The sequence below is a fragment of the Bufo gargarizans genome, unplaced genomic scaffold (assembly GCF_014858855.1).
Source record: "Bufo gargarizans isolate SCDJY-AF-19 unplaced genomic scaffold, ASM1485885v1 original_scaffold_1385_pilon, whole genome shotgun sequence".
In the NCBI taxonomy this organism is placed as follows: Eukaryota; Metazoa; Chordata; class Amphibia; order Anura; family Bufonidae; genus Bufo; species Bufo gargarizans.
This window is the reverse complement of record NW_025334332.1, coordinates 247,501-262,538: the sequence shown is the minus strand read 5'-3', so window position 1 is coordinate 262,538 and position 15,038 is coordinate 247,501. Positions and strand designations below refer to the sequence as shown.

The following is a 15,038-nucleotide window of genomic DNA, read 5'->3' as shown; positions in this document are numbered from 1 at the left end:
AATGGTGGCTTCACACTGAAGTCTACTAGTCTTGTCCCAGCCCTGAGGTCTTCTGGTAGATCACAATCTAATGTATGACACTTTTCTACAGTGTTCTTCTGTATAAGTTCCTTAAAAATACACCCATATGACGTGCATAGAATGATTCAGGCAATGGACCCAATAGAAGAGTTGGTGCCTCTTTTATGCATCTGTTATACCAATATGATTGTGGACAACTGATAGAATTCCACTGATAGTACTGATATGCAATGCAGACAATACGATTTCTAAAAGTAGAATGATCTTGTTGTGGGTATCAATCAAAGGAAAATATCTCACTACTAATACACTGCCATATCAATCATCAGAATGAGATCCATCACAGACCCTGTTTATGGACTATCCAATTTCATTAATGATGTCAACTATAAAACATGTACAGTCATATTTTGCCTCAAAATAAACCACTTGGTAGCCATGATTCAATCTGTTATGTAAAGTATAGGTGCTCGCTTAGTGTTTTCCAGTAGTGTTGATCACGAATATTAGAATTGCGAATTTTTATCGCGAATATCGGCACTTCGAGAATTCGCAAATATTTTGAATATAGTGATATATATTAGTAATTTCAAATATTCAAGATTTTTTATTAAACAGTACACATGCTCCCTCCCTGCTTCTAGCTTGTGGGCCAATATCTTCGACTTTAGGTGTAGTGTTGATTGTGAATTTTCATACTGTGAATTTTCATTGCAAATTTTTCAATTGCCGATTCACGCAATCAAGAAAATAATGACTGAGAATTTGCGAATATATTCCGCTCATCACTGTTTTCCAGCACTATGAAACTTTTTACAAAATGACTATGGTATAAAACAACAAAGGTATCATACTTAATCCCTGATGCTCCCATGCTGAAGTTTCCCTTGTCCCTTGTCGGTCCTTGTTGGTGGGACTCCAGCAATGTTGTGGTGTACCAAAATGTAACCACTGCATCCGGTCATGGGCTGTAGTAGATGTGTCACTGCTGCAACCTCCGATTGGCTTCAGCAGTCACATGTCAGGAGAACACGACATGCTGAAGAGTGTAGGATGACTAGGGAACTTTGGAGAGGGATCGGCAGCGAATTGGTAAAGTCAGTTTTACTCTTGTTATTTTATACCGTTGTCAGACGTTTGTAAAAAAATAAATCATAAAATTGAAAAAAGACTAATTTAAGAAGACAGAAACCATAGAGAAATGATCTGTACAAGGCCAAATATTGATTATTATCTGTTCGCATCCGAACTCGTAGATCTGACAGCTACTTTCCTGTGAGAAATGTGTAATATGCTAATGTCCTCATTAATGTAGCCTTATTAATAATAATCTTATGTTTTTTTCAGGTGACATTTACAAAGAGAAAGTTTGGGTTAATGAAGAAGGCATACGAGTTGAGTGTATTATGCGACTGTGAGATAGCTCTTATCATCTTCAACAGCACTAACAAACTCTTCCAGTACGCCAGCACGGATATGGATAAAGTTTTGTTGAAATATACAGAATACAACGAGCCACATGAAAGTCGAACAAACTCAGACATTGTTGAGGTAAGATCACATGTGTTTAGTCACACGAGTAATAGTCATGCGTTCATGCTGTGCTGCGGCTGACCATACTAGGGACATACAGTACCTATATACTGTACACATCGGCTACCGCCACTTAACTGATATGTTTAGGCGTTCAAAGCCGCTCTGGATTTTGAAGACCATAAGTGACATGGTCACACTGAAGTGGCTACAATAAGGCTGCCATGTACAGTAGTGACGCCTATTCAGCTTTGTCTCCTTTTCCATTACTTATTATGCAAGTGTAATTTATCTTTTTAGTATGAGGAGCCAAACTCAATGTGAGGAAATTATGAAGCCCTTTATGTTGGGTTTCCTGGCATATAAAAAAGTTGCAATTGTTGTTGCAGACGATTTTTTGTGCAAGTGGGAAAGTGAGCGTGATAGTAGGTATACAACAGATTTATGACATGCCAATTTTTCAAAAAGTTTCAAAAATAGTCAAAGAGGTGGCAAATTATAAAATAAGTGTGACATAATGAATTTGGTGCAGCACAGATTTATTACCCCTATTGGAATAATGTGTAGCAAGAACAAACTATTATTTCTATAATCCTTCCTTCTTTTTATTTCATAATTCAGAGGTTTAACCCACACAGAACATCTTATAGAAAAAGTTAGAAACCTTCATTCCTGGAACACCTGCGTTATCATGCATTCCATTGAGTGTGCACTCTGCCGGCGTCCATATTTACGTCACATCAATGTCACATAGCTAGATTACAGTTGATGACTGGGCTTGTCACTAAGAAATTAGTCACATGGCATCTAACCAAGCCATAGCCTATCACCACAGAGAAATTACATTACATGTAAAGATAAGCAAATCAATTCTAAACTAATCAAATTCATTATGAGTTTCCCATGTTTCCAATGAATCTGACATTTTGGGGATTTGTCCTGCACGAATTGCACACAATGGGGGCCCTATATTGCAGTTCAGAAGTCATTTTCCACCAAAAAGGGATAATTTTTGGACAGTTTTTGTTAATTCACAATAAATAAAATAGAGAAATCTAGTGTGTTATTAAACAGGCTGTTGGATACCACAGGCTACCATAGTCATATTTGTCACTATACCATTACTAATGTTGTCTTGATGTTAAGGAGCTTGTAAGGGGTTAGATACAGTCTGAGAAGACTATAGGGTGTCATACAGAACTTTTCAGGGCAATTGGGGCACTTTGATTCGGACCAAGTTTAGTCAGACAGAATAGAATCTGGAAACCGAATTGAACTCGAAATGATTTTTGGGATATTCCCCCATCTCTAATTACGTACAAAACAGTAGCTGAGTCCCTTTAGTATAGAATCTATAGTGAAGAAGCTGTCTGCCTTTCTAATGTTTTTCATATATTCTGGCTTCTGAAGAAAGTCATTGTGCAGATGTGTAGGTGGTAGTGTTCGGGAGACCACCCAGCCAGAAAAAGGAAAACATTTCCTCCGTGTGTAGGCTACACAATGTTGTACAGTCAGGTCTAGTGCACATCATTTGGTGAGATTATTATTCATACAGAACCTCAATACAGAATACATGGACAAGGGGCCGTATTACTTTTCCTAACTTTTCCTCGAACCTTACTATTTTTAGGTCAAATACTTTATCTGAATGATATTTTTACATATCACTATATTTTTGTTTGTGCATTCTTCATAATATTTGAAGTTATATCCTTGAGTAAAATATCTATATATTGCTGACCTAGGGCTCATGCACACAGCCATTGCCATTTTCGCAGTTCACAAACGACGCAAAACACAGATACCGGCTGCGTGCATTCTGCATTTTGCGTAACGGAACATCCTACCCTCCTTAGAACTGTCCTATGTTTGTCCACAAAAAATGGACACGAATAGGACATGTTCAATTTCTTTTACAGGTACACAGAATGGACATAAAGATGAGGACCCGATGTGCTGTCCGCATTTTTTGTGGCCGAATTGAAGTGAATAAGTCTGCATCTGAACCCGCAAAAAATGTGGATCGGACGCAGACATAAACCACGGTCGTGTGCATGACCCCTCATGACTGCGTTCACATGGTCAGTATTTGATCAGTATTTGCAGGGACAGATTGGGACCTTAAAGTGGCCCTGGAAAATTAAAGAAATATCATTTTGACCAGTGAGTAATAGAAACAAAGGAGCAGATGTAGGAATCATCTCTACAAGTGCCCCAGGTTTATCAAAGAGACTGAAGCTGGATGATAAATCTGGGGTATCTTCAGACTGTCCAGATTAGGTTTACACCACCTATTAGGCTACTTTCACACTAGCGTTCGGGCGGATCCGTTCTGAACGGATCCGCTCATAATAATGCAGACGGAGGCTCCGTTCAGAACGGATCCGTCTGCATTATATTAGCAAAAAAAAGCTAAGTGTGAAAATAGCCTGGGACGGATCCGTCCAGACTTTCAATGTAAAGTCAATGGGGGACGGATCCGCTTGAAGATTGAGCCACATTGTGGCATCTTCAAACGGATCCGTCCCCATTGACTTACATTGAAAGTCTGGACGGATCCGCACGGATCCGCACGCCTCCGAACGGCCAGGCGGACACCCGAACGCTGCAAGCAGCGTTCAGCTGTCCGCCTGTCCGTGCGGAGGCGAGCGGAGCGGAGGCTGAACGCCGCCAGACTGATGCAGTCTGAGCGGATCCGCCTCCATTCAGACTGCATCAGGGCTGGACGGCTGCGTTCGGGTCCGCTCGTGAGCTCCTTCAAACGGAGCTCACGAACGGAAACCCGAACGCTAGTGTGAAAGTAGCCTTAATTGGCTTTCTCTTAACAACTTCGGCATACATTGTCATATCTTAAATCACAACCCCTGTCTAATAAGCCGTGCCCCTTTCCCGCTGCACCAGGCCCCCTTGTCCGACAAGGCACAAAAACTGTCTAAATCTAAAACATTTAGAGATAAAGAATTTTCTGTTACATCATTTACTAATACAACTCACAACCTACAGTATATAAAGACTATAGGGCACGTTTATTTTATGGGGCACATTTATTTAGACGCCGGTCTTAATAACCCCTATAGCTGTTGTTGACTGATCCACGGAGATATGTACTGGCGCAGGCCTCTACATAACTTCGGCGGATCCACCGCTGATTCTAAAAGTAAGGCAGCTACTGGGCTGTTTTACGTTTAGACCATTTTCTACACCTAAACCAGATGTAGAAAATGATGAATGGGACGGGCCTACCCCGTTCACAATTTTAGACCTGGCGCAAGCGGGGAGAAGTCACAGATTCTGCACCAGATATACTCCACAAAAGTGTCATATATCTGGTCATAAATGACCCCCTATGAGTCCCTCCACAAGACAAATAGTACAAATCCAATTCCAAATAATATCTGGACAAAATGCGGAGCCATAAAAAGTGCACAGCAAGAATATAACAAGTCAATCTGCACTCGCTTACAGGGCCTTGACACTGGCTGATGCAAACTGCATGGGTGACAAATGATCGTTAGTAAGATCATTCATCCCCAATTCAGTTTGCATATTGTCGGCAGCACGTCCCTTGTTTTCTTGGGAACATGTGCTGCCGAGTCGACAAACAATGATTTTTGCTGGTGGGTAACAAATGAGAGTTTTCCTGTTTGCTGACCGGTGGGGAATTTAGATTTGTAAGACAAAACTAGTAGTGGAATCTGTAGAAAAAAAATACATGATTATAGGTACTACAGGTCTTGACTTACAAGTACTGATGCAACTGGAAATACTGACCAAAAACTGGCCCTGTGAAAGTGGTCTTACAAGGACAGTTTGCAGCCAAAGACTGATCTGTTAATCAACAGCAAAGATCATTGCTTGTCGGCAAATGAGAGATGGTCTGTACCAGCCCAGAGACCGAGAGATCCTGAGCCGGTACAGACTGAGCGTCCACAGCCTGCTCATAGAATCTGGGTGGCACGGACAGAAGTACATGCCCAGGGAGAGCAGACTGTGCCAGCAGTACGACCAGGAAGCCATGAAGGATGAGGCTCACTTTCTGCTGTGGTGCTCCAAATACTCAGCAGTGCTCACTTCAGGAGACTGTCTTATCTCTGCCCAAGGAGGAGGAAGAGAGACACTCCATACTGCTGGGATAAGAGGAAAGCACAGCGGTCATAGCAGCACAATATGTCAGTGCCTGCCATAGACTAAGAGGAGCCTGATATGTCACAAACTCTTATACCCCAACCCTGGATGTGTCTCCATTCCCCAAACCTACCCTATACCCCACCCTGGATGTGTCCCCATTCCCCAAACCTATACTATACCCCCACCCAGGATGTGTCCCCAGCCCCCAAACCTACCATATACTCCCACCCTGGATGTGTATCCATTCCCCAAACCTACCCTATACCGCCCTGGATGTTTCCCCATTCCCCAAATCTACCATATATCCCCACCCTGGATGTGTCCCCATCCCCCAACCCTACCCAATTAATTCCCACTTGCTTTGGCAATGCTAAAAAGTATTTAGTACTGCCAATAAAGCTGATTTGAATTAGAAAAATGTAATAGATAGATAGACAATCTTTCTTAGGCTACTTTCACACTAGCGTTTTAGTTTTCCGGTATTGAGATCCGTCATAGGGGCTCAATACCGGAAATAAATGCTTCAATTTTGTCCCCATTCATTGTCAAGGGGACAAAACGTAAGTGAACAGAACGGAATGCTCCAAAATGCATTCTGTTCCATTTGGTAGCGTTCTAATACCGGAGAGCAAACCGCAGCATCCTGGGATGGGGAGCAAGACGGACCCAGCATGCCCCCCTATGCAAGTCAATGGGGACAGATCCGTTTTCTCTGAAACAATCCGCCACAATAGAAAACAGATCCATCCCCCATTGACTTTCAATGGAGTTCATGACGGATCCGTCTTGGCCATGTAAAAGATAATACAACCGGATCCGTTCATAATGGATGCAGACGGTTGTATTATCAGTAACTGAAGCGTTTTTGCTGAACCCTGCCGGATCCAGCAAAAACGCTAGTGTGAAAGTAGCCTAACATGTAAAAAACAGATTCTACTTATTCAAATAGCTATCACTGCTATCACTTTGAATGTAATTTCCACCTAAGGCACAACAGGGTTAATTTCATAGGACTAAAGGTCAATTAGCCTAGCAGTGACCAGAGGAAACCCACAAAAATATATTAACTCCCTGCAAAGATTCCCTGCTTTATTGTGATTGGCATGACTCCTGCTGATCACAGTCCCAGCCTCCAGCGCAGATGTATGCAGTAGTATAGTGCTGCCTATAGTGCCTGCACCGAGCCTCCTGTAGACCCCACTGGACGTAATAATACACAGATTAGTCCACAGGCGACTGAGTTTACCGCATGTGACATTGCATTCCAATCCGTGCTGATCACCCACGTGCGCCCCTGACAGCAATCCTGCAATCCCATTTTCTTGATTGTCTTATTTTGCATTAGCCTGTCAAATCTTAAGAGCAAGGAGCAAGGTCTGTGGATCTGGCTTGTGTCATGTCACCTGTTGGGATGTTTTGAATAGTATTGAAAAAAAAATAATCCGCCGTGTCAAAGATTTCTAAAGGGTGCAGAGGTAATGACTGGCTGGGAGGCTAATGATGTTTTGAAAGCATCTACATCAATTAAGATCCAGAACAAGAATTCACTGTAATATTAGGATATGGCTTTGCTCCCCTCTATGCAACCTTTGATCGCCAGTGTGGAAGACTGTGACAGCTTTATAAGAAATCACAGATCTCATTAAAGGAAATCTGTGTCAGCATGAAACTGGTACATGGGCACTTGGCAGCTGAAGGCATCTATGTCGGTCCCATGTTCATACTGTATGTGCCAATGTTTAGGAGATGTGTAAATTATGTCATCAGTTTTTAGTGAATTGATGCCATATTCAAAGTAAAATTTGTCTTTCCACAAAATACCTGGCACCACCAAGCCTGCCGATTAATCCTGCTTTAGGGCTCAATAAAAGTGGCACGTGTAATGCCCATGGCACCTTTTCAGCAGAAACCTGACGCTGGTATGCGGTTTATGTCTGCATGTTGGAGGAAGTGTTAAAGCAGACACGTTCTACAACCGCCCCTGATCACATGGACAGTCTCCAAAGAGTGACAGTATTTTATGATCAGCCTCCGCCACTCCAGCTGTTGGGAAACTACAACTCCCAGCATGCACACTTGCTTGGCTTTTCTCCAAACCTCCCATAGAGGTGAATGGAGCATGCTGGGAGATGTAGTTTCGCTGTCGCTGGAGTGCTGGGGCCCAGTCTACGGTCTAATTGCTGAGGACCGGCCAGCACTCTTTACTTGTTCTTCTCATGAAATGATTCAAGAGCATCTTTTGTAATGTGATTGCACCTAGACTTTGCTGTGAAACGCATCAAAATGTATCACATTTCTGGGACATAGCATTACAATTTTAAACCTATTTATAAAGCACATGTGCCAAAAAGAATACCCCTGGCCCACCTGTTTCAGTTTTCCAGCTCAACAAGGAGACGTGGCTTAGCTAATAAGAAATGTGGCTTAAAGGGTGTCTGTCAGCAGTTTTGACAATGCTAAACTGCTGACAGCACTAAGTAGGGTGTTGGGGAGCGGGTACATTTTGTAGAGCCTTTATCATCAGGAATAGTGTGACTATGAACTTTCATTATGCCAGACTCTTCTTCTTAGGTGCACTGAAGGTGGAGCTTCACTGTGTAGGGAGCTGATTTATAACCCCTCCCATCTGTCAGAGTGACAGCTGTAGCATCCAGCTAAGAGACCACTAAGGCTGGCACTAAGAGAAGAGAGGAGAAGCTGCGAAGTAGAGTAGAGATAGAGAACAATTCACAGTGAATCTCTGCATCCATTGCATTTAAGGAGCAGAATCTGGCAGAATAAAAGTTCATATTCACAATACTCCTGATGAGAAAAGCTCCACAAAACATATCTTTGTACTGTTCTCTCCAGCACAAACCTAGTGCTGTCAGCAGTTTAGCATGGTTAAAACTACTGACAGACTCCCTTTAATTGAATTTTGCCCCAAAGTAAGACAACCAATAGTTGGTATGGCAGTACACAAAAGTATCTAACAATACATCACATTTTTCACCCAGCCTCAGACACTGTGATAAATTTGGTGCACCTCTAGCTTGCCTGTCTAAGTTTACACTGTCTGCATTTTAGACAGGATTAATGACTCTTTCCCTTTGCCTCTCTGTGTTGTGTCACGTCTATGTTATTCCTCCTAGAAATGTATGAATTTCGAATTGGTAAATGGGTGTCCCTACACACTCCCACACTGCTGACAGTAGCAGGCTGTGCAGGGACACACTTCTTTGACAAAAGTAATGGCAACACCCAGTTGTCAAGTTATTCATACATTTTTGGGCGTAATAACAGTGGGACGGCCCGTTCTAAATTTAATATTTTCCACTGACTTCCATGAAACATCTGGGGCTGACATTTTTTAACTAAATAATAATGCAAAAAGCAGCAAAAACAGCAAAGTCCCTAAAAAGAAATCCAAAAAAAAAAAAAAGAACAGCACTACTCTTGCCCAGTGGTTGTTCCTGGTATTGCAGCTCAGGCTCATTCATTCAAAGGCAACAAATGAATGGCGCCTCTCCAGGCAGGGAGATAGTTTGATATATTGTTGCCCCTAATAACCCCATGGATGTATATTGTGATGTAATAGGACATGCACAGAACGAAGCCTCCGTTCTAGTTGTCTTCTGTAACGCTGAGTAATCCAGTGCCCCAGGACTAGGTTACATAAGGAGATACAATCCTGTTTATGATCTCAATGTGACAATGATTACATTTGTAATGGCAGCTGTAGAATACAAGCCGCTTGTAGACAATTTATTCCTATACTGCCAAGTATCAGTAATTATATTAGTCGAGTGGATTCATCTGTCTGAGCGATTGTACCTCGCTCCAGCTGAATGGGAACGCTCATTCCCTCTAGTAACGCTTTATTAACAATCTGGAGATTATATTGTGGCGATCAAAGCCTGGTAAAGTGCAGAGCAGTTACATACATTTTGAAGGAGACAGCGACATCATTTTTATTTCATTCATGTAAAAAAAATCCTATGAAGTGAAAAAAAAAACATGTATTATTTCCATTGATACAAAAAATATATTAAAGGGAAACTGTCACCAGAAAATTCACTGTTAAACCAAGTAGAATGCCTTCATTCTGGAGAAAATGTATTTTCAATCCATATGCAAATGAGCAGTTAAGTGCACCGAGGGAGAGCCCAAGACACTCTGTGCACCCGTGCCACTCTTGTTTGCTCTGCCAGCCCCCCCTCCCTCTATTTCTTCATTGACCGTGCCAAGTAAGATGACTAGGCAGGAAGCTGGCCACGTCCATCAAGAAGGAGAGGGAGGGACTAGGAGAGAAAGCAGGAGGAGCAAGGTGCAAAGAGTGGCTTGGGCCCGCCCTCGGTGCACTTAACTGCTCATTTACATTTGGATTAAAAGTACCGTTTTTTTCCCTCCAGAATAAAGCAACAGATTATTACATTTAGCTGAGCTAGTCCTACAAGGCGTTGTGCCTGCTTTATCAGTGGATTTTTTGGTGACAGACTCCCTTTAAATAATGGTACAAGGTTATAAAATAGAAAGATGACATTGTTGCAATTAAGGCTACTTTCACATTAGCGTTTTTCTATTCCGGCATAGAGTTCCGTCACAGGGGCTCAATACAGGAAAAGAACTGATCAGGCATATCCCCATGCATTCTGAATGGAGAGCAATCCTTCAGGATGTCTTCAGTTCAGTCATTTTGACTGTTCAGGCAAAAGAGAAAACCGGTTTTATCTCCGGCGGAAAAAAAAAAACTGAAGACTTGCCTGAATGCCCGGCATTTTTTTGCATAGGAATGTATTAGTGTCCGATCCTGCATTCGAAATACCGGAATGCCGGATCCGTCCTTAAAAATAAGAAAAATATAAATATCGGATCCGTTTTGCCTGATGACACCGGAAAAACGGATCCGGTATTGCAATGCATTTTTCTGACTAATCAGGCATTTTTCAGACTGATCAGGATCCTGATCAGTCAGAAAAATGCCTGATCAGTCAGAAAAAATGACATGCGTTTGCATACAGTTTGCCTGATCAGGCAGGCAGTTCAGGCAACGGAACTGCCTGCCGGAATCAAACAACGCAAGTGTGAAAGTGCCCGTAGTAATGTCCAATCTTCTTAGCAGTCTGCCATTTGCCACCCTTTATAGATGTGGGCCTTGCATGATTTAGGTGGAAATCCAGATTGTGGATCCTAGGATGGGATTACTCTGTGTTTTGTAGTTTTGCTGTGTATGGTACTACTCTTTTATTTCAGGGTACAGGAGCCTTATCAATATGATTTGCCCTGGGGCTTCCACAGACTTCGATAAGCCACCTATAGTCCTTATAGGAATAATGCGTACGGATCCAGGGCTGTATCTGTACATCCTATCTTTTATAGACTTTCCGCTAACATCTGAACCTGGCATCTTTTTAACACATAAAAAGGCACTGGTGCAAAAAATGCATCAAGAAAAAGTAAAAATACTGAAAATTGTCCCCAAAAACTATGCGTGAATGGACCCCAGGGGCTCAGGCTGGATGATAAATCAGGTGCAGGGATAGACACTTTTATCTATACCAATTACTGCTTGGCTTAGTTTGAGACAGATTGTTACTCCAGAATTGTGGTTCAGTTTTAGTGCAAAATGGTGCATTTTAGCTCACGCCCATTTTCCTGCAAGTCCCACCCCTTTCTCTCAACCTCACCCTTTTTGAGCAAGTTGGAAAAAAGTGTAGAAGGTCTAGTTGCACCAACTTGCCCCACTCCTTTGACATATTTTAGCCACAGACACATTATTAAAGGGGATGTTAACCTTTTTGGGGGTGTTTGAGAGAATGGCTCCGATTTAAAGGGGTTGTTTGGGCACACCTCCCCCCTCCCTCCTGGCCGGACCTGCAAAGGGGAGCATATTTACCTGTTTGTCGCCGCTGTGTCCAAGCGCCTTCATTCCCATGCCGCCACTGCCTCACTCATGCTCCCTGCTGTTAACATCTGCTTTTCCGCTGCTGCGGCCAATGACTGGCTGCAGTGGTGACCTGCCATCCTTACATCACATGAACAACTGACGTAACACAGGGAGGTGCAGGTCACCGCTGCAGCCAGTCATTGGATCAAAGCGGATATTGACAGTAGAGGCCCTGAGAGAGGCAGCGGCATTGGAGGCGCAAAGCATCCAGGACCCAGCGGTGGGGTGCAGGTAAGTATGCTTCCCTTTGTAGGTCGAAGGTGGGGTTGCACAAACACCCCCAAAAGGTGAGCAACCTCTTTAAATCTGGGCCATTCTCTCTGGTGCAGGTCAATTGGCACTGACTATTCTGTAACAAAATTTTGGAAATGTGTCGTTACATAGTCTACTGCCCTTCTTCCTCCACTTCTTACTGTGCATTCCCTCTTTTTAGCTATGACGTTTTAGTTTCCGATTGCAGAAGTGTCTTTTTTTTTACAAAAAAATCAATTTTGGCTGGCACTGTGGAAAATTGTTGCCGGCAATATTCTCATCTGGTTGTCGCAGTGAAGCATTTCTTCCAATCTGGCCGGAGAAGAATGCTCTTTGTTTGCACTGAAACTGCTGCACATAGTAACAGCTTGTTGTATTTTAGTCCTTTTTGCCAGAGGGAAGGTTTATTTTTAAATCATTGAACTCCGAATTCTCTTTATTTTTCCAAGATTGAAAGCAGCTGAAATGCCAGGAGTTACAGGTTGGAGACTGGCTTTACAATACGCAAAGGGAAGTGTTATCTCCTCCCTCTTTTGTTTTTTCCCTTTTATTTTTCCTAATAAATGTCTGCTAACTGGTAGTCACCTAAAAATAGAAAGCCATCCTGCTAAAAATAGAGCGCCTCGCAGCCCTGCCAAGGAAAATGAAGAGGGATAGGCGTGGAATCGGAGCCTGAGTAACCCAGTCCTATTCATTCAGAGATCCCTCGGAGAATGCAAGCAATGATAAAGTGACCTTGAAAAACCACAGGCCAGAGCTGCGCTCTTCAGACTTCTGGGTGCCACTAAACATTTCAGCCCAAGGATATATGTTTTCACATTGATCGTAAACACTCTCGGAAAGACAGGCCATTGTTTCACGGACCTTGCTGTCTAAAACTTTCCTGACTTTTTTTATTTTCTCACAATCTACAGGTACATGGTGTCTCACAAGCAGCATATTGTTGGCCGCAATGGAGCTATTCACCGTTGAAAAATATTGAACACACCACTAATGGGATTTTTTTTTTTATTAAAGAAACTATTAAAATCAATAGATGTTTTATAGATTCTGAGGGCTTCTTGTTGTGTTTTATAAAAGAGCATAGTTGTAGAGGCCAGAAATAAATGAGTAGGGAAATCTGTGCTCATCTGTAGACTTCAGTATGACTGCTCCTCACTGTTCTTCTCATTGCTCTGAATTGGAAGTTATTGGGTTAGGTTCTGCCAGAAGTATACTAGACTAAGGTCTCCTGCACACGACCGGATTTAGAATTCATGCCCGATCTGCATTTTTTTCATGATTACTCATGGACACGTTCATTTCTCTGGGTCTGCAAAATAAATAAAAAACGGACAGGACACAGATGTCATCCATGTGCTTTCTGAATCCATACGACCATTCCTCAAATTATAGAAAAAGTCCTATTCTTGCTCATATTGCAGACAAGAATAGTCATGACGGGATATGGTTTGCACACGTTGGTTTCTTATTCCGATGACATCATGTCTACATCTGAGGCATGGCAAGGCTTGTAAGGCTCTGCCCTATAGACACAACATCATCAATGACCTTTCCTCTGAGGGCGGTGTTCTTCTCATTCCCCTGGATCCTGCCCTGTAGATGTAATGTCAGCAGTGATACCATGTCTTAGAGTGGGGGGTTTTCCAGCAGGGCTTCAAGCAGGCTTGGACTTGTGATGTTCGAGCTGGGAAGGGAAGGAGAAGCAGAGACCTGATGCTACAGACACTCACTCTGAGTCTTGCTTTGGGATATAAACACAGGGCAGAGGTCACAGATCACAGCTATGCTGGAGATGTCAAAATGCACTCAGAACTTCATCCTCTGCAATAAGGTTGAATGCTGGTGGTATCTGGATCCACATCCCGGTGCAAGACTCATAGGGAGTGTCTGTAGCATCAGGTCTCTGCCTCTCCTTCCCCTCCCAGCTTGAACGTCACAGATCCAAGCCTGCTTGAAGCCCTGCTGGAAAAATCCTGCCTTAAGAGACACCATCATTCCCAACATCACTTCTACAGGGCAGGGTCCAAAAGTAAGAGCAGAATACTGCCCTCAGAGGCAAGGTCATTGATGAGGATGTGTCAACAGGGCTGAGCCTTACAAGTCTTGCCATGCTTCAGATGTAGACATGATGTCATCGAGATAGGGAACCAGCACAGCAATGGAGGCAGGAACACGGGGCATTACAGATAAACAATCCCTATTAGTCCTCAATAACAGTTTGTTTCCTGTTTATTGATGCTGAAAATTGCAAAACCAGAATATCCTTTTAACTGCAGAGACAGGGACCCTGACAAGGGAAGTGCTTTATCCCCCAATGGGCCATGCACCTAATATCTAGGAGAACAAAGTCCCGGATTGGATGCTGTAAAATGAATTGTCCATTCTATACCATAGACGTGCAGGGTACTTTTGTGTATGACTGAACACTATAGCCGGCTGCCGAGCCTCATACTTAGCAGAGATGTATGTGTATTATTTTCAGCTTTCATCTTTGGTTTTATGTAAAGCTCAATTACAATTGGCGATGCTTTGACAATGTCCTTTGTCCCTTATATAGATATGAATAGATATGAATGCAGGATTGGATTTCTGTTTTCTAGTCCCATTACGTTTCTTTGGGCAGCTGCAAGGTAACCCTGCTATTTATACGCCTGAAATAACTTAAACGTATATGGCACCGCATACTTTGTGTGGGCAGCGAGCCATGAATCTCTGTGTGCTGGGTGCAGTCTTCATTTGATGTTAGTTAGACAACCTGAACATTTTGCTCTATATTGCAGAGAAAATCCATCTCAATACATATGGCAGTTCCTTTTTTTCGTAATCTGTTTTAATTTTATAATTGTATTTTTTTCCTAAACGCGATTATGGGAGCAACCATCTTGACTGAACTTCTGTTAACAGCATTTAGAGATGTGCTTTACAGCAGCCACCATGGGCCGTGGACACAATAGACTAGGGGCGGACTTCTATGGGAGAGTTTTCTAGACACGCTTGGTGAACTGTGCAGAGTAGATGAGCTGGGATATTTCCTATTGTGAATGGTGGATCCTGTGTTATCTATTTATAGGTGATATCTTTCATTGTAATCATGCCTGTGAAGATAAGGAGATGACTGCTGAAAAGTCATCTATACAAGACAAGAATTGGCCAGAGCAAAAACTGTAGGATTTGG

At 42.6% G+C, this 15,038-nt stretch overlaps 1 protein-coding gene across 11 annotated transcripts in view; it reads left to right on the top strand.

The window, feature by feature from the left end:
• The window catches only part of LOC122923235 (myocyte-specific enhancer factor 2C), a 260,571-nt gene that overhangs the window by 182,540 nt on the left and 62,993 nt on the right, over window positions 1–15,038 (top strand). For all 11 annotated transcript variants that reach the window (XM_044274013.1, XM_044274011.1, XM_044274012.1 and 8 more), the window contains one exon: window positions 1,369–1,572. In XM_044274013.1, coding sequence (XP_044129948.1) covers window positions 1,369–1,572 — 204 coding nt within the window. The remainder of the gene's footprint in view (window positions 1–1,368; window positions 1,573–15,038) is intronic.